Below are 19,974 nucleotides of genomic sequence, written 5' to 3' on the forward strand. Positions count from 1 at the left end.
CCTCCCCAAAAGGCGCAGCCCTTCACAAACAAAGATGGGGTGAGGATCACCACTTTGTGAACAACTGCATGAAAAAATAGTCCAACAGTTTAAGAACAATGTTTCTCAACATTCAGCTGCAAGGAATTTTGACATTCCATCATCTACAGTCTGTGAAATGGTTAATTCTGTATCAGAATCCACATCAGTACTTTTGTATGGTATTTTAAATTCACCCATTTCGGCATCATCATCGGTACGCAACTTTCTCCCGCTCTCAACTAACAGTGCCATCTGCATAGCAGTGCGCGGCTGGTCAGGGCGTGGAGTAATGCATCCAAATGTGTAACGGTCAAATATTTTGCCACTGTTATCCCAATATTATACAGTCTGAAATCTCACACGATTGACCAATCAGATTTGTGAAAAAAAATGTAATTGGATTAAAATGAGAGATTAATAATTTCCAGCACAGTTGGCCCAAGAGTGGCCCACTGGTGCTTAAATAATTTTGTTGGTATTGTTGAATACGCAGGTTGTGCTTTTTAGCGATGTTACAAGTTTCATCAGCATGCCTAGTGAGATACTATCAAATTCTGTAAATCTAGGTAATACCTCAGTAATGGTGCCCACCTCAATAGCAGGGTGTAGTGGCTGGGTTAAGGCATGCTGGGATATGTTTAACCTAATGTCTTCTATTTTTTTCTTGAAGTAATCTAAAAAATCTTGTGCTGTAAAAGGAGAGCGACTTACAGGTGGTTGTCCATGAATGTGTTGCCACCGTGTGGAACAAGAACTTTAAATTATGCTTGTTTTTCTTGATCAAATCAGATTAATAGGTCCACTTTGTAGCCAGTAGTGCATGTTTATAGTCTAAGCATAAGAAAATGCAGGCATCAGACTAAAAGCATAAGAGAAGTGCACCATTTCCATTCTAGACCTCTTGCCTTTTGCTTGAGGCCACGCAAGTAATTATGGAACTAAGGTGACTGTGTTTTTGGGGGGCATGGTTTTAATATACAGTGAGGAAAATAAGTATTTGAACACCCTGCTGTTTTGCAAGTTCTCCCACTTATAAATCATGGAGGGGTCTGAAATTTTCATCTTAGGTGCATGTCCACTGTGAGAGACATAATCAAAAAAAAAAAAAAAAAAAATCCGGAAATCACGATGTATGATTTTTTTTTTTTAATAATTTATTTGTATGTTACTGCTGCAAATAAGTATTTGATCACCTACCAACCAGCAAAGACACCTGTTCACACACTCAATCAATCACACTCCAACCTGTCCACCATAGCCAAGACCAAAGAGCTGTCTAAGGACACCAGGGACAAAAATGTAGACCTGCACAAGGCTGGGATGGACTACAGGACAACAGGCACGCAGCTTGGTAGAAGACAACAACTGTTATGATTATTTATTAGAGAGTGGAAGAAACACAAGATGACTGTCAGTCTCCCTCGGTCTGGGATTCCATGCAAGATCTCACTTTGTGGGGTAAGGATGATTCTGAGAAAGCTCAGAACTACACAGGAGGACCTGGTCAATGACCTGAAGAGAGCTGGGACCACAGTCACAAAGATTACATTAGTAACACATGATGCTGTCATGGTTTAAAATCCTGCAGGGCAGCAAGGTTCCCCTGCTCAAGCCGGCACATGTCCAGACCCGTTTGAAGTTCACCAGTGACCATCTGGATGATCCAGAGGAGGCATGGGAGAAGGTCATGTGGTGAGATGAGACCAGAATAGAGCTTTTTGGAATCAACTCCACTTACCATGTTTAGAGGCTGAGACCAACCCCAAGAAAACCATCCCAACTGTGAAGCATGGGGGTGGAAACATCATACTCTGGGGGTGCTCTTCTGCAAAGGGGACAGGACGACTGCACAATATTGAAGGGAGGATGGATGGGGTCATGTATTGCGAGATTTTGGCAAACAACCTCCTTCCCTCAGTAAGAGCATTGAAGATGGGTCATGGCTGGGTCTTCCAGCATGACAATGACCCCAAACACACAGCCATGGGAAGTAAGGAGGGGCTCCGTAAGAAGCATTTCAAGGTCCTGGAGTGGCCTGGCCAGTCTCCAGACCTGAACCCAATAGAAAATCTTTGGAGGGAGCTGAAACTCCAAACCTGAAAGATCTAGAGAAGATCTGTATGGAGGAGTGGACCATATGGATGATATGACTTAAAATTTATATCACGATATAAATTGAATCCCTTTACGGTAACGCAATATATCACAATATAAACTTAAGTGTAAAAGTTATAATGGAAGTAGGTCTGAAACGATTAGTCAAGTAACTCGAATAATTCGATTACAAAAAATGTTCGAGGCAAATTCTGTGCCTTGAAGCTTTGTTTAATGTTGTAGTACATATGCCAGGCCTGTGTGTGGCGCTGCAATGTCCCCAGAAAAAAAAAACAGAAGACTAAAGCATAACAGCTAATCAAATTAGCAACGATAGCTGCCGCTTTCCAATGCGATACCCAGAGAAAGAGGGTCTACGCTGATCATCTGAAATAGACTTACTGTGCATTTAAAGCAAAGCAGAGTGTTTGTCTGTTTTTAAAAAAACACACGGTCCGCTCGACATGGGGAGTGATTATTGACACGGCAGCTGGCCTGCTGTCTCTGTCTGCCCGGTGTGAGGGGCTGTCAGACCGGGCGAGTCACAGCTCCGTCCCCGGCTACACTGACAAACAGCAGAAGTCCACTCTTTCTTCTGTGTTTCTATCAGACTCACTGGACAACACGCAACACTTCACAAACATGGTAACTTAAATTAAATTTAAAAAACTGACTGCAAAGCTTGCAGCTGAAATGCATCTGCTGAATTGCAGAGAAAGGGATAAAAAATTCACGCAGGGACCCAGTCCACCAACCTTTGTTTAAAAAAAAAAAAAAAAAAAAAGGCCACATTCCATCACTATTTCAGCAAAATGTCAACACTTTGGTGCGGCGACGTTGTACCATTGCTTAAAAATGTTTAAAAACGTAAAAGTACTTTTTATCCAATTACTCAATTAATCGATAGAATACTCGATTACTAAAATAATTGATAGCTGCAGCCCTAAATGGAAGTGTTTTTGAATGGGTCATATAGTCCCTTTGTAAAGCTTAATTGATTAAAATAAATAAGTAAAAAAACAACAGGAAAAAACAAATATAAATAATTTTGAGCACCTGATTCTCTGAGTTGTGTTTTTGTACATTGAAATGATCTCATGTCGCCATGCCTGCTTCTGTCCAGCAGGAGGCAATGTTAGTTTGTCTGCTTTTGGTGGCGTTTTGTCCAGAAAGACCTCAGAGACACCGCCACGTGGGTTGATGATTCTGATTGGCTTATATCATGGGGTTCCACCAGTGATAGAGCTGAAGGCGTGGTTTTTTTTTTTCTGCTCTCCTGGGTGAGATGGAGCTCAGCGCAGTTGAATGAGGAAATGTGAGGCTGTTTACTGAAACTTTCTGCAAATACGCTGACCAAATATGACCATACAATTCACAAAATAAAACACTGCGGAAATTATTAATCATAATTTAGGTTATAGGAGGCCTGTTCACATAATTTAAAAAATCACATAAAGCTTGAAGTGTGCACTTTTAAAACACACTGACACAGAGACTGAGTCTGGTGAATTCGCAGCTGCACAAAGGATTCTGGGACAACTATAATGATCAATAATTGGCCAGATATTCTGTTAATTGTAAAGTTTCATGCTAGTTCTTGTGGGGACCTTTAGCTCAGGTTTTGGGGGCTGGATACAAACTGTCATGTGGCTTGGTGTGTGCCCTGGTCAAGGATGTCATTACTTGCTAATTCCTTTGACACTTGAATTATGTTGTTCTTTGTTGTTTATTATAACCACCAGCGAGTCTCAGACGTGTGTCGCATCGCATGTACCCAAAGCGTCTTTTCCACAAATGGCTAATGTAAAAAAAAAACAGATGGAGGGCAGGTTTGACTCCTGCAGTGGCGGTCTGGCAGATATTTCATGTTTTTGTGGTCAACTATATGTCATTCAATGCGCATATTAAACAAATATGTAGGACTGCTTTTTTTGCATTTACGCAATATCTCTAAAATTAGAAAGGTCTTGTCTCAGAGTGATGCTGAAAAACTAATTCATGCATTTATTTCCTCTAGGCTGGACTATTGTAATTCATTATTATCAGGTTGTCCTAAAAGTTCCCTGAAAAGCCTTCAGTTAATTCAAAATGCTGCAGCTAGAGTACTGACAGGGACTAGAAGGAGAGAGCATATTTCATCCATATTGGCCTCTCTTCATTGGCTTCCTGTTAATTCTAGAATAGAATTTAAAATTCTTCTTCTTACTTATAAGGTTTTGAATAATCAGGTCCCATCTTATCTTAGGGACCTCATAGTACCATATCACCCCAATAGAGCGCTTCGCTCTCAGACTGCAGGCTTACTTGTAGTTCCTAGGGTTTGTAAGAGTAGAATGGGAGGCAGAGCCTTCAGCTTTCAGGCTCCTCTCCTGTGGAACCAGCTCCCAATTCAGATCAGGGAGACAGACACCCTCTCTACTTTTAAGATTAGGCTTAAAACTTTCCTTTTTGCTAAAGCTTATAGTTAGGGCTGGATCAGGTGACCCTGAACCATCCCTTAGTTATGCTGCTATAGACTTAGACTGCTGGGGGGTTCCCATGATGCACTGAGTGTTTCTTTCTCTTTTTGCTCTGTATGCACCACTCTGCATTTAATCATTAGTGATTGATCTCTGCTCCCCTCCACAGCATGTCTTTTTCCTGGTTCTCTCCCTCAGCCCCAACCAGTTCCAGCAGAAGACTGCCCCTCCCTGAGCCTGGTTCTGCTGGAGGTTTCTTCCTGTTAAAAGGGAGTTTTTCCTTCCCACTGTCGCCAAGTGCTTGCTCACAGGGGGTCGTTTTGACCGTTGTTTTTTACATAATTATTGTATGGCCTTGCCTTACAATATAAAGTTCCTTGGGGCAACTGTTTGTTGTGATTTGGCGCTATATAAATAAAATTGAAATTGAAACTTAATGTAATTTGTTGGGGGGGGGGGCTGATCCAGATGAAGTACTGTGTGCTTCTACATCTTTTGCATTCTCAGAAACAAATATTTGCCCCCCTTCTTTTTCTGGATCAGGGTAGAAACTTCCCAATTGTCCCCTGTAATACACATTCATTCCTGCGTTTCAGGCCTGAAATACACTCCAAAAAAAGTTGGGCGTGAGGCAATTTATTCTCAATATGACTCTCAATATAATAATCACTTTTACAGGCAGTTTTCTTGAGACAAGTCAGGGGATGAACACATGAACATTTCCAGGTCACTGAATGTGTCTGTGACTTTATTTTCATGAGTCATGAAGTCGTACACACGGTGTGGTGCTGTGAGTCTGTGTTCAGACGTCCAGACAGCTCTTCATCGTCCAACTTCTTCTGATTTGGGGTTCTATAAAAATGGTTGGACATTTGAAGTTTGAGTTTCTGTTGAGCTACTGGCTGTGAAAATCATTCTTCAAAATGTTGGGTGCCTGAAACACTTTTTTGGGGCATTTCTTTTTTTGGGAATAAGCTGTAGTGCAGCAAAGGGAGCGCGGCCGGGGGGGAAGTTCATGTTGAGTCTTACTTGATCTGCCTCCGTTGTCCAACATCAGGTCATGGAGGACTCCATGAGCTCAGCTATGACGCTGACCACTCCCCAGAACCAGGTGGATGACCTGATCCAGCAGATAGCTGAGGAAAGCGGCCTGGAAGTCATGGACCAGCTCAGCCAGCTGCCTGCAGGAGCCACCTCCATTGGTGCAGAGAGCTCGCGGAGCCAGGAGAAGGAGGAGCAGCTGTCCCGAAGGTGAGGACCCTCCTCAGCACTGGGTGTCCCACATGCTTGTGGGTCTTTGAGGACCTGTGGGTCTGACACACTACAGGTCCATACAGTAGGTTTGTCTGAAAACCTATAAAGTCAGACATGTAAGATAACATGTAACCATTTCTCAAAGTGTGGGGCACCATGGGCGGCCCATGAGAGATCATTAAAAATACATACATTTTTAAAACATCCTTGATTTCCTGTTTACTAATGAAGTTTAAAATGACCCAAAAATTGATTATTTTTAAAATGTAATCAAACAAAGCCATGAGATTGAGATTTTTATTCTTCATTCGGGGATTAAAGTTCCCCGTCGCCGTGACAGATTTCCACCAGTTGGACTCGAGAATGGTCATATTATCAGATCAGTGCAGAAAAGTGGGAACGGGCTTTTAAGTCTGCACAATTAACAGTAATAATGCCAGACTGTGCGATTAGAATTGAAAAATCACTTTATTTCCACAAACCATAAAGTTTAACCCAGAAATGTGAACTCTGTTTTTCCAGTGGATAAACTGGGAAGCAAGTAGGAGTTCAACATTTGTGTTTCTGTAGTCATAAATTCCACTGGAGGGTATTTGAGTGTGGGTGGTCCTTACTGGCATTTTTGGAAAAGTGGAGACTGAAGCTGGTAGAAAGAAGGAGGGTCTGGCAACGCCAAAATGTAGCCATGAAGCCAACAAACATCACCGGAGTTAGTGACCAACCTTCAGGGCATTAAAGCAAGGTTTTATTGACGGAAGGCAAAATACAACTCCTGAATCCAGCAAAAATGGATTCAAAGTAGTGAATGAGTGTGAAAGAAAAGTGACTTTTCACAGAACACACTGATTTTAACTACCTTGACATGTTGCTAATAATGTTCAGTAATTAAAATTGAACTTGTGTATTGTGTGTGTGTAATTGTCACACAGTTTATGTTGACATTGCCGTAGTTTTTGTTGATGGATGAGGTCTGCCTGGAGGCACGGAGAACATCTCCACAAGTTAATCATTAGACCCCATAAAAAAACAAACATTAGTTTATCATCCTTGACATCAGAATAAAGGAGGGTGGATTTTTTTTATTATTATTTTTTATTTTTTTGTCTTAGAAACAGAACAAACAATACAGTCAAATTTTGAAGTTGGAAAATGAAACTTCCCCTTGTAATATGAATTAACATGTTTATGGCGCTCAGTTCATTTCATTCTGGAGGACGAGGAAAAACTCATCTGGCAACTTGTACTGAGCGTACAAGCTGCCTCCATTGTGCAGCGTGCCACATGCATACTGGCTGTAGATATCACTCCTGGTCACCACGGGTGGGGGGGACACTCGCCCTGTACCATGGCGTTAGCTTCTTGGCCTTATCAATAAACTGTATCACAATAAACAGCATCGTCCTCGTGTGTGTGGTTGTCAGTGACAAGTGGTAACTTCCGGGTCCAACTCGGTAAACTCCGGCCATCTTTGTCCCCACCACCAAGCCAGCGTGCCAGCTTTTGCACCAGCTATACCGCTGTTAATGAAATTCACAAACAAACAAGTGATGTGGGCTGATTTCTGCATGCAGGTGGTGATGATGATATATATATATTTTTTGTAATGGGACCTTAAAGGATGTGTATGGTGGTAGGGCTGCTTGGACTTCTGCCACCACAACCTGAATTAATGGCAGAAAATGAATGAATGAATTTGCTGTGTTTTAAATAGAAGTTGACCATAAGGTCAGGGGCACAACTCTGAGTTGATTTCTGGCCGTCAGCTTATCTTATTTTCACCTAAAGTTAACTTCTCAAATGAATAAACGTTCCAGACCCTGCCACACATTTGACCAGCTTTTGTTGCCATCTAGTGGCTGATGTCAGCATTAAAAAAAGCATTTATTAGAATTGAGTTAGAATTGTTTTTTGTTTTTTTTGGCAGGCAGAGTTTTGCTGGAAGGACAGAATTCCTCCTGACAAGCACAACTTACAGTTGTGAATAAGCAGTAAATGTATAAATGTCAGTAGTAATTAGAGCTGATAGCATTAATAAATATAGTATGAAACAGTCATAAGAACAGAGGTGCAAATCTTTAAAGGCTTAAATGAGACCGTCATCAGCACCATTCCCACACAGTGTAACAACTGTGGGCACATGTACCCAACTGGTCATGAAAATCTGGCATGTAGTGGATATTTCGGGTGTACAGCAAAATAATAAATAAATTTTATAAAATAATCTCAACTCACCAAAAAATCTTATAATTGCTAGTATGCATCTGTGTGTCTGTCCATCATGCTTAGGTTTCTAAACTACTTTTTAGTGGTCGTTGGGGCGATCTGCTCAAACCTTCCGCTGGGGGCAGAACAGTGCGTACTTCATTATCATCAGGATTGACCTGCAACCCTAAAGGTTATGTCTGAAATAACCCACTGTTCCCATTGCATGTAGTGAAGCGGATAACTGTAGCAGTCGTTTATTTCTGGAAACGAGCACAAAATTTGGCAGAAATACTCCTTAGACATTACTCTTGAAAAAACAGCAACAAAAAAAAAAAACAATTGGCCACTTGAATTTTCAATATGCAGTCAGGGACTGGTCAGTTAAAGAATAACACAGGGGTCAAAATTAAAAGATGCTCCAATCATATTAAAAACTATACCACATTATTTATTTGACCACAAAGATTCCAAAAGGTATAGTTTGGACAATCTGTGACTGAATGTTATGAAGTTATGGGGTAAAAACAGCAAAAAGATAGTCAATTTCAGTTTGTACAGGGGTCAAAGTTCAAATTGCCATAATTTTGGTAAATTGTGGTACAAATTATTGGTTAATAGGGTTTTAAAAAGGAATAGTTTGCATCATGTGTCATGCTTAGTTATCATGTTACACGGAAACATATGTCACATGTCACAGAATCCAATGGACGTCGACCTTGTTGGACCTTCAACACGGTCCTAACTATTCCATTTACTCCTATTCTCACAAACGTGCCTCTCAGTGCATTTATTGGACATGTCCAGAATACACTTTGTGACTAATCTTCAGCCTGTGCACCATAGGACCATGAATTGGAATGCTGTAACAGGTCTGTTCTTCTCCTTCTTAAGGTGCCTTGACACTTGCATGAATTTGATCCGCGCACCGGCACGCGGATCACCAGTGAGTAAACTCGTAAACTGCACGGCTTCGTGCAAGTGCGCAAAGAAAATTTTTAGATGTTCAAAATCTGTCGGGCATTAATTATGCAAACTTCACGTGAACATTGCACCAACATTTAAAACTATTGTGAGTGCATGTCACTGTGTCAGCACATCACAGCGCAGCTCATCTGAACAATTTGATGAGATGTTAAATCTATCATAAACATACTTTTACAGATACTCATGAGAAGGAATGAACATGCAACTGTTTTACCAAGCCATTACAACTGGCGTGCCCAACCACTCCATTGTGGGTCGATCACATGAAGAAATAAAAAAAATCTGGAGTCATTGAGAGGATTAAGAGCTGCTGTAATGGACTGATGCAGAAGGTGGCTGCAATGCACCAATAAGGATGCTGGCTGCCGTTAAATGCCGAAGAAGAGCGACCCCTTTTTTTTTTTTTTTTTTTTTTTTTTTCTCTCTCAAAAAAGTGATTGCTGAGAAATCTAGTGACTTTTCCTGGTGTTATTAGACACTTTTGGATACTGATGTGAAAACATATATTTTTTTCCTCAATGAGCAGCGAGTGTTGACGCCCCAAATTTCAGAGGAGACCAACCGCCTCCTCCACTTGCACGGAAAAGGAACCAGACAGCCAGCAGGGAGTTAAAACATAAACAAAAGGAAAAAACTACACGAAAACCAAGTGACTCCGCCAGAGTGTCTCTTTTGGTTCAGTTTTGTTAGTTCAAAGTCCAAGAATCAACAGAAGAAAGTTAATTTATATATCGAAGCATATGTAGGTTGTTTTTTTTTTTTACTCACTTTTTGTCCTTCTCACAGTGTTATTCCTCTTTCCTACAGCGTCAATAATGAGTGCCTGCAAATTCTTTATTGATACTGTAGTAAACCACATGCCGACCTGAAAGGTCTGGAGAAGAAAAGAAAAATAAACAGAAAATTTAACAGAATGAAAGAGATGTGCAAATTAAGGGGGTGTCACTGTGACAAGGGGCGGAACTTCCTCACTTTCAGAAGTGTGAAAACAGGATGGAAATGGAAGTCGCCCCTCCCACAGTAAAGTCCCACCTACTTATTTTATTTATTTGGTGTACTGTACCTTTAAGACCATTTTCTTCTCTTCCAGGTTGGCTGCTTTGAGGCATTGAGAGCAGCTGCAGTAACCATGACGACAGGAGCCACGGCGACGGGAGCTGTTTTTTTTTATTGAACTGTTGCTGCAGCTCATCCCCAGCTTCACCTTCCTGTTGTGTCTTTTACTTCCTGTTGTTTTTTTTGTTTTGTTTTTTTTAAATAAAGCTCTTGGACATGTTTGCTGTAAGCCACTGACAAAACAGGGGTGTGATAATCAGATCAGGTTGTGGGCTGATGGTTCTGTGGGCGGAGCCTGTTTCAGTCCAGGCGTTAGGGCTTCACTGCGTGCACACACTATCCTCAGATTTTCTTCTTTTGTAAATTGTTTCCTACTTTAGGTTTTGTGGATGCTGTTTTGTTTTTGTTTATCTTCGTTTGCCTTATTTGGTGGTGTCGCAGCGTCCTGTCTGTACTGTCTGACAACCAGCTGAAGCTGAACGTCATCGCCAGACCGTCACTTACTGCTGATGAGACCACGCCTCCAAACGAGAGAAGCCAAAACAGCGCCATCACTCCCAGTGGCTGCTTTCAGTACTGCATGAGCTCCGCCTCCTCCAGGTCAGTCAGGGACATGCTAGAACTCTCAACTCTGAAGAGGGGTGGAGCTTAGGTGATGACCCTGTTTGACAAAATGTTATGGACAGATTTATGAAGACTGTCGGGAGACGTCAAATAAACTTTGGTTGCGGTTCAGCTTGACTTCTAATTTTGATGTTTGTTTATTATTCAACAGTTGTTTTATGACATCATAAAGGTGAGTCAGGAAGAGTTCTGACACTGCCCTCGGCTGGTTTGTTAACAAAGTTGTGTCATGCACTCAGACTGCAAAAAGTATTTGTCCCCATGGGAGCAGGTGCTGGCATCGCATGTCACCGCAGGCTCCTCGCCATGGAACCACTGTGGAGTCACTCCAGCACCTGGATGGCAACCACCCAGACAGACAGCTGGTTGCTCCCAAGCAGTGAGCATCAGATGTCCAACATAATAGTCGAACCTCTGATTGAAGAGGAACAACCAACCTGCTCTTCACTCTCACAAGGACCCTGCAGGGTGCCTGGGAGGATGACCATCCAGTCTACATGCGTTTTGTGGACTTGGAGAAGGTGTATGATTGGATACCCTTGGAGTTACTGTGGGAGGTGCTGCGGGAGTATGGAGCGAGGGGGGTCCCTTTTCAGGGCCATCCAATCTCCTTACAAAGTGAGAGCTGTGTTTGGGTTTTTGGCAGTAAGCCGGACTTGTTTCCAGTGGGGGTCGGCCTCCGCCAGGGCTGCGCCTTGTCACCAATCCTGTTTGTGATATTCATGGACAGGATATCGAGGTGTAGTCAAGGGGAGGAGGGTTTCCAGTTTGGTGGGCTCAGGGTCTCATCACTGCTTTTTGCAGATGATGTGGTCCTGTTAGCTTCATCGGCTGGTGACCTCAAACACTCACTGGATCAGTTCACAGGCAAGTGTGAAGCGGCTGGAATGAGGATCAGCGCCTCTAAATCTGAGGTCATGGTTCTCAGCAGGAAACAAATGGAATTAGGTCTTACCCCAAGTGAAGGAGTTCATGTACCTCGGGGTCTTGTTCACCAGTGAGGGGACAATGGAACGTGAGATTGGCCGGAGAATCGGCGCAGCGGGCGGTATTGCATTTGCTCTACGGCACTGTTGTGACGAAAAGGGAGCTAAGCCAAAAGGTGAAGCTCTTGATCTACTGGTCAATCTTCATTCCTATGGTCATGAGTCTTGGGTCATGACTGAAAGAACTAGATCGTGGGTACAAGCGCCCGAAATGGGCTTCCTTAGGAGGGTGGCTGGTGTCTCCCATAGAGATGAGGTGAGAAGTTCGGTCATCCGTGGGACCTTGGAGTAGAGTTGCTGCTCCTTCACATTGAAAGGAGCCAGCTGAGGTGGTTCGGGCAACTGGTAAGGATGCCTCCTGGGAAAGGGTTCCAGGCACGTCCATCTGGGAGGAGACCCCGGGGAAGAGCCAGGACTAGGTGGACAGATTATATCTCCACACTGGCCTGGGAACTCCTCGGGATCCCGGGGTCAGAGGTGGTCAGTGTGACCCGGGAAACGGAAGTCTGGGGTCCTCTGCTGGAGCTGTTGCCCCGCGACCCGATCCAGAATAAGCGGTTGAAAATGAGTGAGTGTCCAACATGAAGCCACCTGGAAGAGAAAAAAAGTTCTTTGACTGGGTGCTTGAGGCTGGCACCAGAAATAATAATGTCCTTTATTTGTCATTGAATATACAACCCCTGGCAAAAATTATGGAATCACCGGCCTCAGAGGATGTTCATTCAGTTGTTTTTGTAGAAAAAAGCAGATCACAGACATGACACAAAACTAAAGTCATTTCAAATGGCAACTTTCTGGCTTTAAGAAACACTATAAGAAATCAGGAAAAAAAAATTGTGGCAGTCAGTAACGGTTACTTTTTTAGACCAAGCAGAGGGAAAAAAAATATGGAATCACTCAATTCTGAGGAAAAAATTATGGAATCACCCTGTAAATTTCCATCCCCAAAACTAACACCTGCATCAAATCAGATCTGCTCGTTAGTCTGCATCTAAAAAGGAGTGATCACACCTTGGAGAGCTGTTGCACCAAGTGGACTGACATGAATCATGGCTCCAACACGAGAGATGTCAATTGAAACAAAGGAGAGGATTATCAAACTCTTAAAAGAGGGTAAATCATCACGCAATGTTGCAAAAGATGTTGGTTGTTCACAGTCAGCTGTGTCTAAACTCTGGACCAAATACAAACAACATGGGAAGGTTGTTAAAGGCAAACATACTGGTAGACCAAGGAAGACATCAAAGCGTCAAGACAGAAAATTTAAAGCAATATGTCTCAAAAATCGAAAATGCACAACAAAACAAATGAGGAACGAATGGGAGGAAACTGGAGTCAACGTCTGTGACCGAACTGTAAGAAACTGCCTAAAGGAAATGGGATTTACATACAGAAAAGCTAAGCGAAAGCCATCATTAACACCTAAACAGAAAAAAACAAGGTTACAATGGGCTAAGGAAAAGCAATCGTGGACTGTGGATGACTGGATGAAAGTCATATTCAGTGATGAATCTCAAATCTGCATTGGGCAAGGCGATGATGCTGGAACTTTTGTTTGGTGCCGTTCCAATGAGATTTAAAAGGTGACTGCCTGAAGAGAACATGTAAATTTCCACAGTCATTGATGATATGGGGCTGCATGTCAGGTAAAGGCACTGGGGAGATGGCTGTCATTACATCATCAATAAATGCACAAGTTTACGCTGATATTTTGGACACTTTTCTTATCCCAGCAATTGAAAGGATGTTTGGGGATGATGAAAACATTTTTCAAGATGATAATGCATCTTGCCATAGAGCAAAAACTGTGAAAACATTCCTTGCAAAAAGACACATAGGGTCAATGTCATGGCCTGCAAATAGTCCGGATCTTAATCCAATTGAAAATCTTTGGTGGAAGTTAAAGAAAATGGTCCATGACAAGGCTCCAACCTGCAAAGCTGATCTGGCAACAGCAATCAGAGAAAGTTGGAGCCAGATTGATGAAGAGTACTGTTTGTCACTCATTAAGTCCATGCCTCAGAGACTGCAAGCTGTTAGAAAAGCCAGAGGTGGTGCAACAAAATACTAGTGATGTGTTGGAGCGTTCTTTTGTTTTTCATGATTCCATATTTTTTTCCTCAGAATTGAGTGATTCCATATTTTTTTCCCTCTGCTTGGTCTAAAAAAGTAACAGTTACTGACTGCCACAATTTTTTTTCCTGATTTCTTATAGTGTTTCTTAAAGCCATAAAGTTGCCATTTGAAATGACTTTAGTTTTGTGTCATGTCTGTGATCTGCTTTTTTTCTACAAAATTAAACAACTGAATGAACATCCTCCGAGGCCGGTGATTCCATAATTTTTGCCAGGGGTTGTACATACAAGGTTTGTCCTCTGCATTTAACCATCCTAATTACAGTTAGACACAATCCAACCACTAGGAGCAGTGAGCAGCCACAGTCCAGGGACCAAGTCCAGATGTAGAGATGCTGCCTCAGTCAGGAACAGAAAGGAAAGGAGCGGGTTCTCATAGCAGTCCATGTTAAAATGTCCAACTTCAGAGCAGAACTAAACATATTTACAGCCTGGTACAAAATGTGGTTTTGGTCTCTATACATAGTTTACTTATCCATGGCCAGTGTTGCCACAGTTACTAGAAAAATTACTTTTTACAGTTACTTCATTACCAGTTGCTGACAACTTTTTAAGATTGAGTACTCCGCAAAGTAACTATTAGTTACTTTCAATTCAATTTACTGAACTTAATAGAGCACCAAATCACGACTGTCACCTCAAGGCGCTTCACAGAAAAGAACAAATTAAACCAAAAGATCAAAGAGTGTAATTAAAAGATTAAAGGCATAATAAAAAAAGTAAAGACGATAAAAAGCATAGTAAAACAATATGTTAATCATGTAAAATAGAAAACAAATGTCTTCAATCGTGACTTAAAAGTCTCAACAGAGCCCAACTGCCTCACTAACGCAGGGAGATCATTCCACGGGACAGGGGCACGATAAGAGAAGGCTCTATTTCCCGCAGACTTTTTAATTCACCCTAGGGACACAAAGTAAGCCTGCGTCCTGTGAACGCAAAGCCCGGGCCGGTACGTAGGGTTTAAGTAGAAGAAGAATAAAGAAGAAACAAATGCATGAATCCGGGTCTCAGCATCAGCCATAGACAGGATGGGACAAATCTACACTATATTTTGCAGGTGGAAGAAAGCAGTTCTCATAATATCTCTAAGGTGGAGGTCAAAGGACAATGTAGGCTCAAAAATCACCCCAAGGTTCCTCACTTTGTCAGTGTGATGTATGACACACGAGCCGAGGCTAAGTGTTAACTGGTTAAATTGATGCCGATGTCTCACTGGACCAAGAACCATCATTTCAGTCTGATCAGAGTTTAAAAGTAGGAAGTTACTCGACATCCAACTTCTCACTGATACAAGGCAATCTTCTAAGGATTTTATGTGTGAGTGAGATTACCAGCAATTATGGGCATGTTTGCGGAGTACTCAGTCTTAAAAATAATCAAGTTAGATCACTAGTTACCGTATTAGTGACACGGTTTATTAGTTACAAGTTGTTGGCAGCTCCAAATGAAGTAACTGCATAAAGTAACTATAAAGGTAACTAATACCAAGCAACTGTGGCAACAATGTTTATGACATTTTTAAAAAGTCAGCAAATTTAAATGTCACACTCTTAAGACTTAATAATAATAATCTCGGAACATAGTGTCTGATAAATATAAAAATATATTATATATTAATATTATATTAAAATATTATATAAATATATATAGCATGAGGTGCAGACGTGTTTAAGCTCCTCCCACCAGAGCAGGTGGTGCAGAGGTTATGTGTTTGTCTTGTGAACAGATGGTGTTTGGTTCTTTGGTCCATGCCTGTCTGACTCTGCAGTGTCGGTGGCTGTGATTGGACACTTTACTCTCTGCTTCATTTGGGAACACAGACTTTTTTAAGAGCACAGTGAAATACAGAGCAGATTTTTGTCCTTCTGTCGTGATTTGTTTTTCCTTTTATCGTTTTAAATGCCTTCTTTAAATGAGGGGTGTATTTGTTGTGACCCTGGCTGAGGTTTTCACTCTGAGTGCTCTTTTTGTTCGATTCCGGAAGATGACTCGATTTGGCTGCTTGTTTCCGCACACGGATCTGGCAACACGGCGCAGTGAGCGGGTTTGGTCGTTTCGCTTCGCAGACAGAAGAAAGAGTTCCGAGCGAGCGGCGCTGCCATGGTTCCGGGTTCCTTCTGCCTGGACCAGGGACACGGCAGACCGGGACCACGGCTGATCGGAGCGTAGAGAGCAGCGAGGTTCGGGATGCGGAGCCGGCGGCCGAGCTGCGGAGCCTGACCGGCGGCCCGCGCGGCCTCGGGACCATGAGGACCCTGCTGACCGTCTGCCTCCTCCTTCTTCTTGTGGGGCCGGCGGGGGCCGCCGCAAACCGAACCACCGGTACCGAGCCGACCACCCGAAGCAGCGGAACCTTCATTCGAATCGGGGACGGATCTTCGCAGCAGTTTGACTTCCCGGAAAAGACCGACGGCGTGATCGTCGCCAGCAGCCGGTACCGGAGCGCCGCCAGCATCCGGAAGGGCCGCCGGAGCTGCACGCAGACGGTGCGGGTCTGGTCCCTGGACCCGGACGTCCTGACCATCCTGAACGTCACGGACGGCGGCCACGTGGGCCCCGCCCGGACTTACGTCATCAGCATCCGGTCCGGGGTCCCAGGCACGGCTCGGCTGCACATCCAGCTGCTGGATCTGGATAAGGACTCTGCTCCGGTTGTGATCGAGGAGAGGACAGACTACTCCATCCGGGTGAGTCCTGGGACCGAGGACCCGTCCGGGGGGTCGGGCCGGGCCGGCGGCCTGGCCCACTTCTCGGAGCACCCGGTGCTGTTTGCCTTGCTGCCCCTCATCTTCCTCAACAAGTGTGCCTTCGGCTGCAAGGTGGAGGTGGAGGTCCTGCGCGGCCTCCTGCGGAGCCCCGTGCCCCTGCTGCTCGGGGTCACCGCTCAGTTCCTGGTCATGCCGCTCTACGCCTACAGCGTGTCTCGGCTGGCCTCGCTGCACAGGACGCTGTCCCTGGGCCTGGTCATCACCTGCTCGGCGCCGGGCGGGGGCGGCGGCTACCTGTACAGCCTGCTGCTGGGGGGCGACGTCACCTTGGCCATCTCCATGACCCTGGTGTCCACGGTGGTGGCGGCGGCGGCCATGCCTCTGTCGTCGGCGCTGTATGGACGCCTGCTGGGCGTGCACGCCGCCCTGCACGTGCCCTTTGTCAAGATCCTCGGCACCCTCCTCTTCATCGCCATCCCCATCTCTCTGGGCATGCTGGTTAAGCTCCGCCTCCCGGGCCTCACCCGGGTCTTGCTGGCGCTCATACGACCCATCAGCCTCGTGCTCATCGTGGGGGGCGTTTTCATGGCCTACCAGATGGGCGCGTCCATCCTGGCCGACGTGAGGCCGCCCATCGTGGCGGTCGGGGTGTCGGTCCCCGCCCTGGGGCTGATGGTGGGCGGGGCGCTGGCCCGGCTGACTGGACTGGCGGCGCCGCAGAGGAAGACTGTCAGCATCGAGGTGGGCGTCCAGAACAGCCTGCTGGCGCTCGCCGTCATGCAGCTGTCCTTCCAGCGTGCCGAGGCCGACTTCGCGTCACAGGCCCCCTTCATTGTGGCGCTGAGCGGTACGTCGGAGATGCTGCTGGTCGTCCTGGGCCACGTGGCGCTGCGGCGGCTGTGCGGCAGTGGCGGCGACACCTGAGCGGAACCACACGGATCAACCTGTGCAGATGACGGAGGACGGGCTGCGTCTTAAGGAAACCAAAGGCCTTTTTCCTGTCCGAGACATTTCCACCTTCTTTTTCACTTTGTCCTTTTTCAAATGTGTCAGCTACTTCCTGTTTAAAAAAAAAACAAACCTGCCAGATATTTTTCTACCAGGAAAAATGTTTACAAACACTCCACGTGTCTTAGCGGCAGCATTCAGGGGTCAACGTTTTTCTCTTTGCTTTTTCAAACTCATTGATTATTTTTCTGCATCTTTGAATCCTTGTACTTGAATATTCTATAATTAAAAAAAAAAGTCAATAAAAAGATGAATCAAGGCAAACGGGATTCCTCCTTACAGTGAGGTGACAGGAAGTTCCCCTACGGACAAAAAGCACCCTAACCCACCAGAATATCTGACAGGAACCGTGCGAGTCCTCCGAGGACTTAGGAAACGTGCTCTGATGCTTCCTTAGTTAGATGTGATCAAGACCATAGAGATTAATAGACCAGAGTGGACATTGTGCCGCAGAAATGTCTGTAGGGGGCGCTCCTGTCTGAATTTTTGGCACTATTTAATATTGGGATGTTTTTCTGTTAAACAGAAACACGTTTATTGGAGGTAAACAGCAGGTGGCGCTAAGTTCACCGCTAAAAAAAATAATTTGGCGCAATTCGGTTGCAGCTGAAAATGAGCAAGAAAATCACTGTTCGAGTAAACGCGCATGTTTGATTTATTTCTATTTATTTAATATTTAATCCCAAGTATATTTTTTCCAGGTGAAAACTGGAAGAATGAGCTTAAAATTGATTTTATTTAGGTTAAAAAACATGGAAGCAGCTGAAGATGAAAGATTCGTGTCTGTGCCTGATGTGACATAAAACAGTAAATGTAATTCAGTTTTAATGTAATCAACTCCAACCATCGCCAGTCTAAACGCTGTTTACACACACACACAGTTATTTAAACAGGCTGATGAACTCCAACAAGGCGGTTGACGGACTGAAAGCTGCTCTTCACAGGACGATGCAGATGAATAAATGAATGACAAAGTGAAATTGCTGTGTAGGAGGGAGGAGCCTGAGAGGAACTCGAGGCTTATTGGAGGAAACCGGTTGTGGGACACGGTTACCATGGTGCTGAGGTTTCTGAAGCGGGCTCGGTTCCCCTTCCTCCTTGGGTTTGATTAACTTCCCTTTCTGAAGGTTTCACAGAGTTTCCCTCATTTCAAACAAAACAAACTGAGTTTTCACGAAGCTGAAGCGGTCAGTTGTGTCTCTGCAGAGTGAGGCTGCGACAGACGGCCTGCCGCCCTCAGCCTGGTCCGTGGCTGGGGCCATAAAAACTGAAATAATTAATATTTATGTGACACTTTTCACCCGTAAATACAAAGTGCCTCCTTCAAACTCTTAAGTCTTTTGGGTAAATGGCGGCTGAATGAATGTCTGTCTGTGGTTTGGATACTTGTAGTATTTGTGACAGCCACCAGGTGGCAGGTTTTACGTAATAAATGTTTCTGACGGGCGTTGCGGATCTTGGCGTTTGTTGTCGTTGGGTCACAAACTGGTGACGATCCTTCTTCGGAGACGGCGGACGGAAATCCAGCAGGAAGGAGCTCAGTGTGCGCGACGTGACTCCGTCTGCAGCAGAAACACAGTTTGTTCTGCTCGCATGTGAAAACCCGCTTACATCCTGCAAAGTGCTCCGTCCACACAAGTTCCAGGATTTAATTAGCATTTTTGTATTCATAAACAATGTTTATTTGACCTAATTAAATAAATACATATTTTGCTTATTTTTCGAAAGTATGATGAATTAAGGTTTGGGATTATCTTCATGAGAAGCATTTTTAAATCTGTTTTGGTTTTTTAAAAAAGTCATAATGGCACTAATTTTGTCTAATGTGAAAAGAAATTAAAAGCTAAAAAAATGTATTTATTGCTTGAATAAAATCATTGTTGATGAACTAAATGACCTTTATTAATCAATTATTTAAAAGAACACAGAGAGAGAGAGATTTGTACGCTGGTGATCAAGTTGGACCTGCGGTCAGTTAAAACCCGCCGCTTCTACTGATCGAATTGTAAAAGTCACTCCAATCATCTGCATATTTATCACCATAAAGTGACTTTAATTAAAGCTTAACAATTGTCTGAATTTAAGAAAAACACAATTAACTGCAACACAATAAAACCTTTCAGCAAATATGTTGTGTAGATTTGTACCAGAAATTATTTTTCAACCGTGACACAAAATGTCAAGAACATGTAAACATATTTACAGCCTGCTACAAAATCTGGTTTTCTATGACAAAATTCATGTGCTACAAGAACAAAAGAACAATAAGATAAAAATCATATTTACCCAACATATTGACAAGAGGACACACACACATTCTTGGCGTGTGTGTGTGTGTGTGTGTGGGGGGGGGGGGGGGGGTAACTCTTACCAAGTGATATCATCTGATCCTGATTATTTCCTCTCAAAAAAACACAATCTGGTGCAGTTTTGAAAG

General features: G+C 43.7%; 2 protein-coding genes across 2 annotated transcripts in view; both read left to right on the forward strand.

Moving 5' to 3' along the window:
• The window catches only part of chmp1a (charged multivesicular body protein 1A), a 35,836-nt gene extending 25,028 nt beyond the window's left edge, over positions 1–10,808 (forward strand). Inside the window, exons 6-7 of the mRNA XM_034175662.1 lie at positions 5,632–5,825; positions 10,108–10,808. Of these exons, the coding sequence (XP_034031553.1) occupies positions 5,632–5,825; positions 10,108–10,129 (216 nt within the window). The 3' untranslated portion in view covers positions 10,130–10,808. The remainder of the gene's footprint in view (positions 1–5,631; positions 5,826–10,107) is intronic.
• A 4,985-nt stretch (positions 10,809–15,793) lies between these two features.
• slc10a3 (solute carrier family 10 member 3) lies at positions 15,794–19,427 on the forward strand. The gene has a single exon (XM_034175661.1). It carries the CDS (start codon positions 16,068–16,070, stop codon positions 17,451–17,453), a length of 1,386 nt encoding a protein of 461 aa, XP_034031552.1. The 5' UTR covers positions 15,794–16,067; the 3' UTR covers positions 17,454–19,427.
• Positions 19,428–19,974: the final 547 nt, after the last annotated feature.

This window comes from Thalassophryne amazonica, chromosome 8, assembly GCF_902500255.1.
Source record: "Thalassophryne amazonica chromosome 8, fThaAma1.1, whole genome shotgun sequence".
In the NCBI taxonomy this organism is placed as follows: Eukaryota; Metazoa; Chordata; class Actinopteri; order Batrachoidiformes; family Batrachoididae; genus Thalassophryne; species Thalassophryne amazonica.

Excerpts from the sequence above, each read along its gene's own strand:
- slc10a3 (XM_034175661.1), top strand. The coding sequence starts at position 16,068 with ATGAGGACCCTGCTGACCGTCTGCCTCCTCCTTCTTCTTGTGGGGCCG.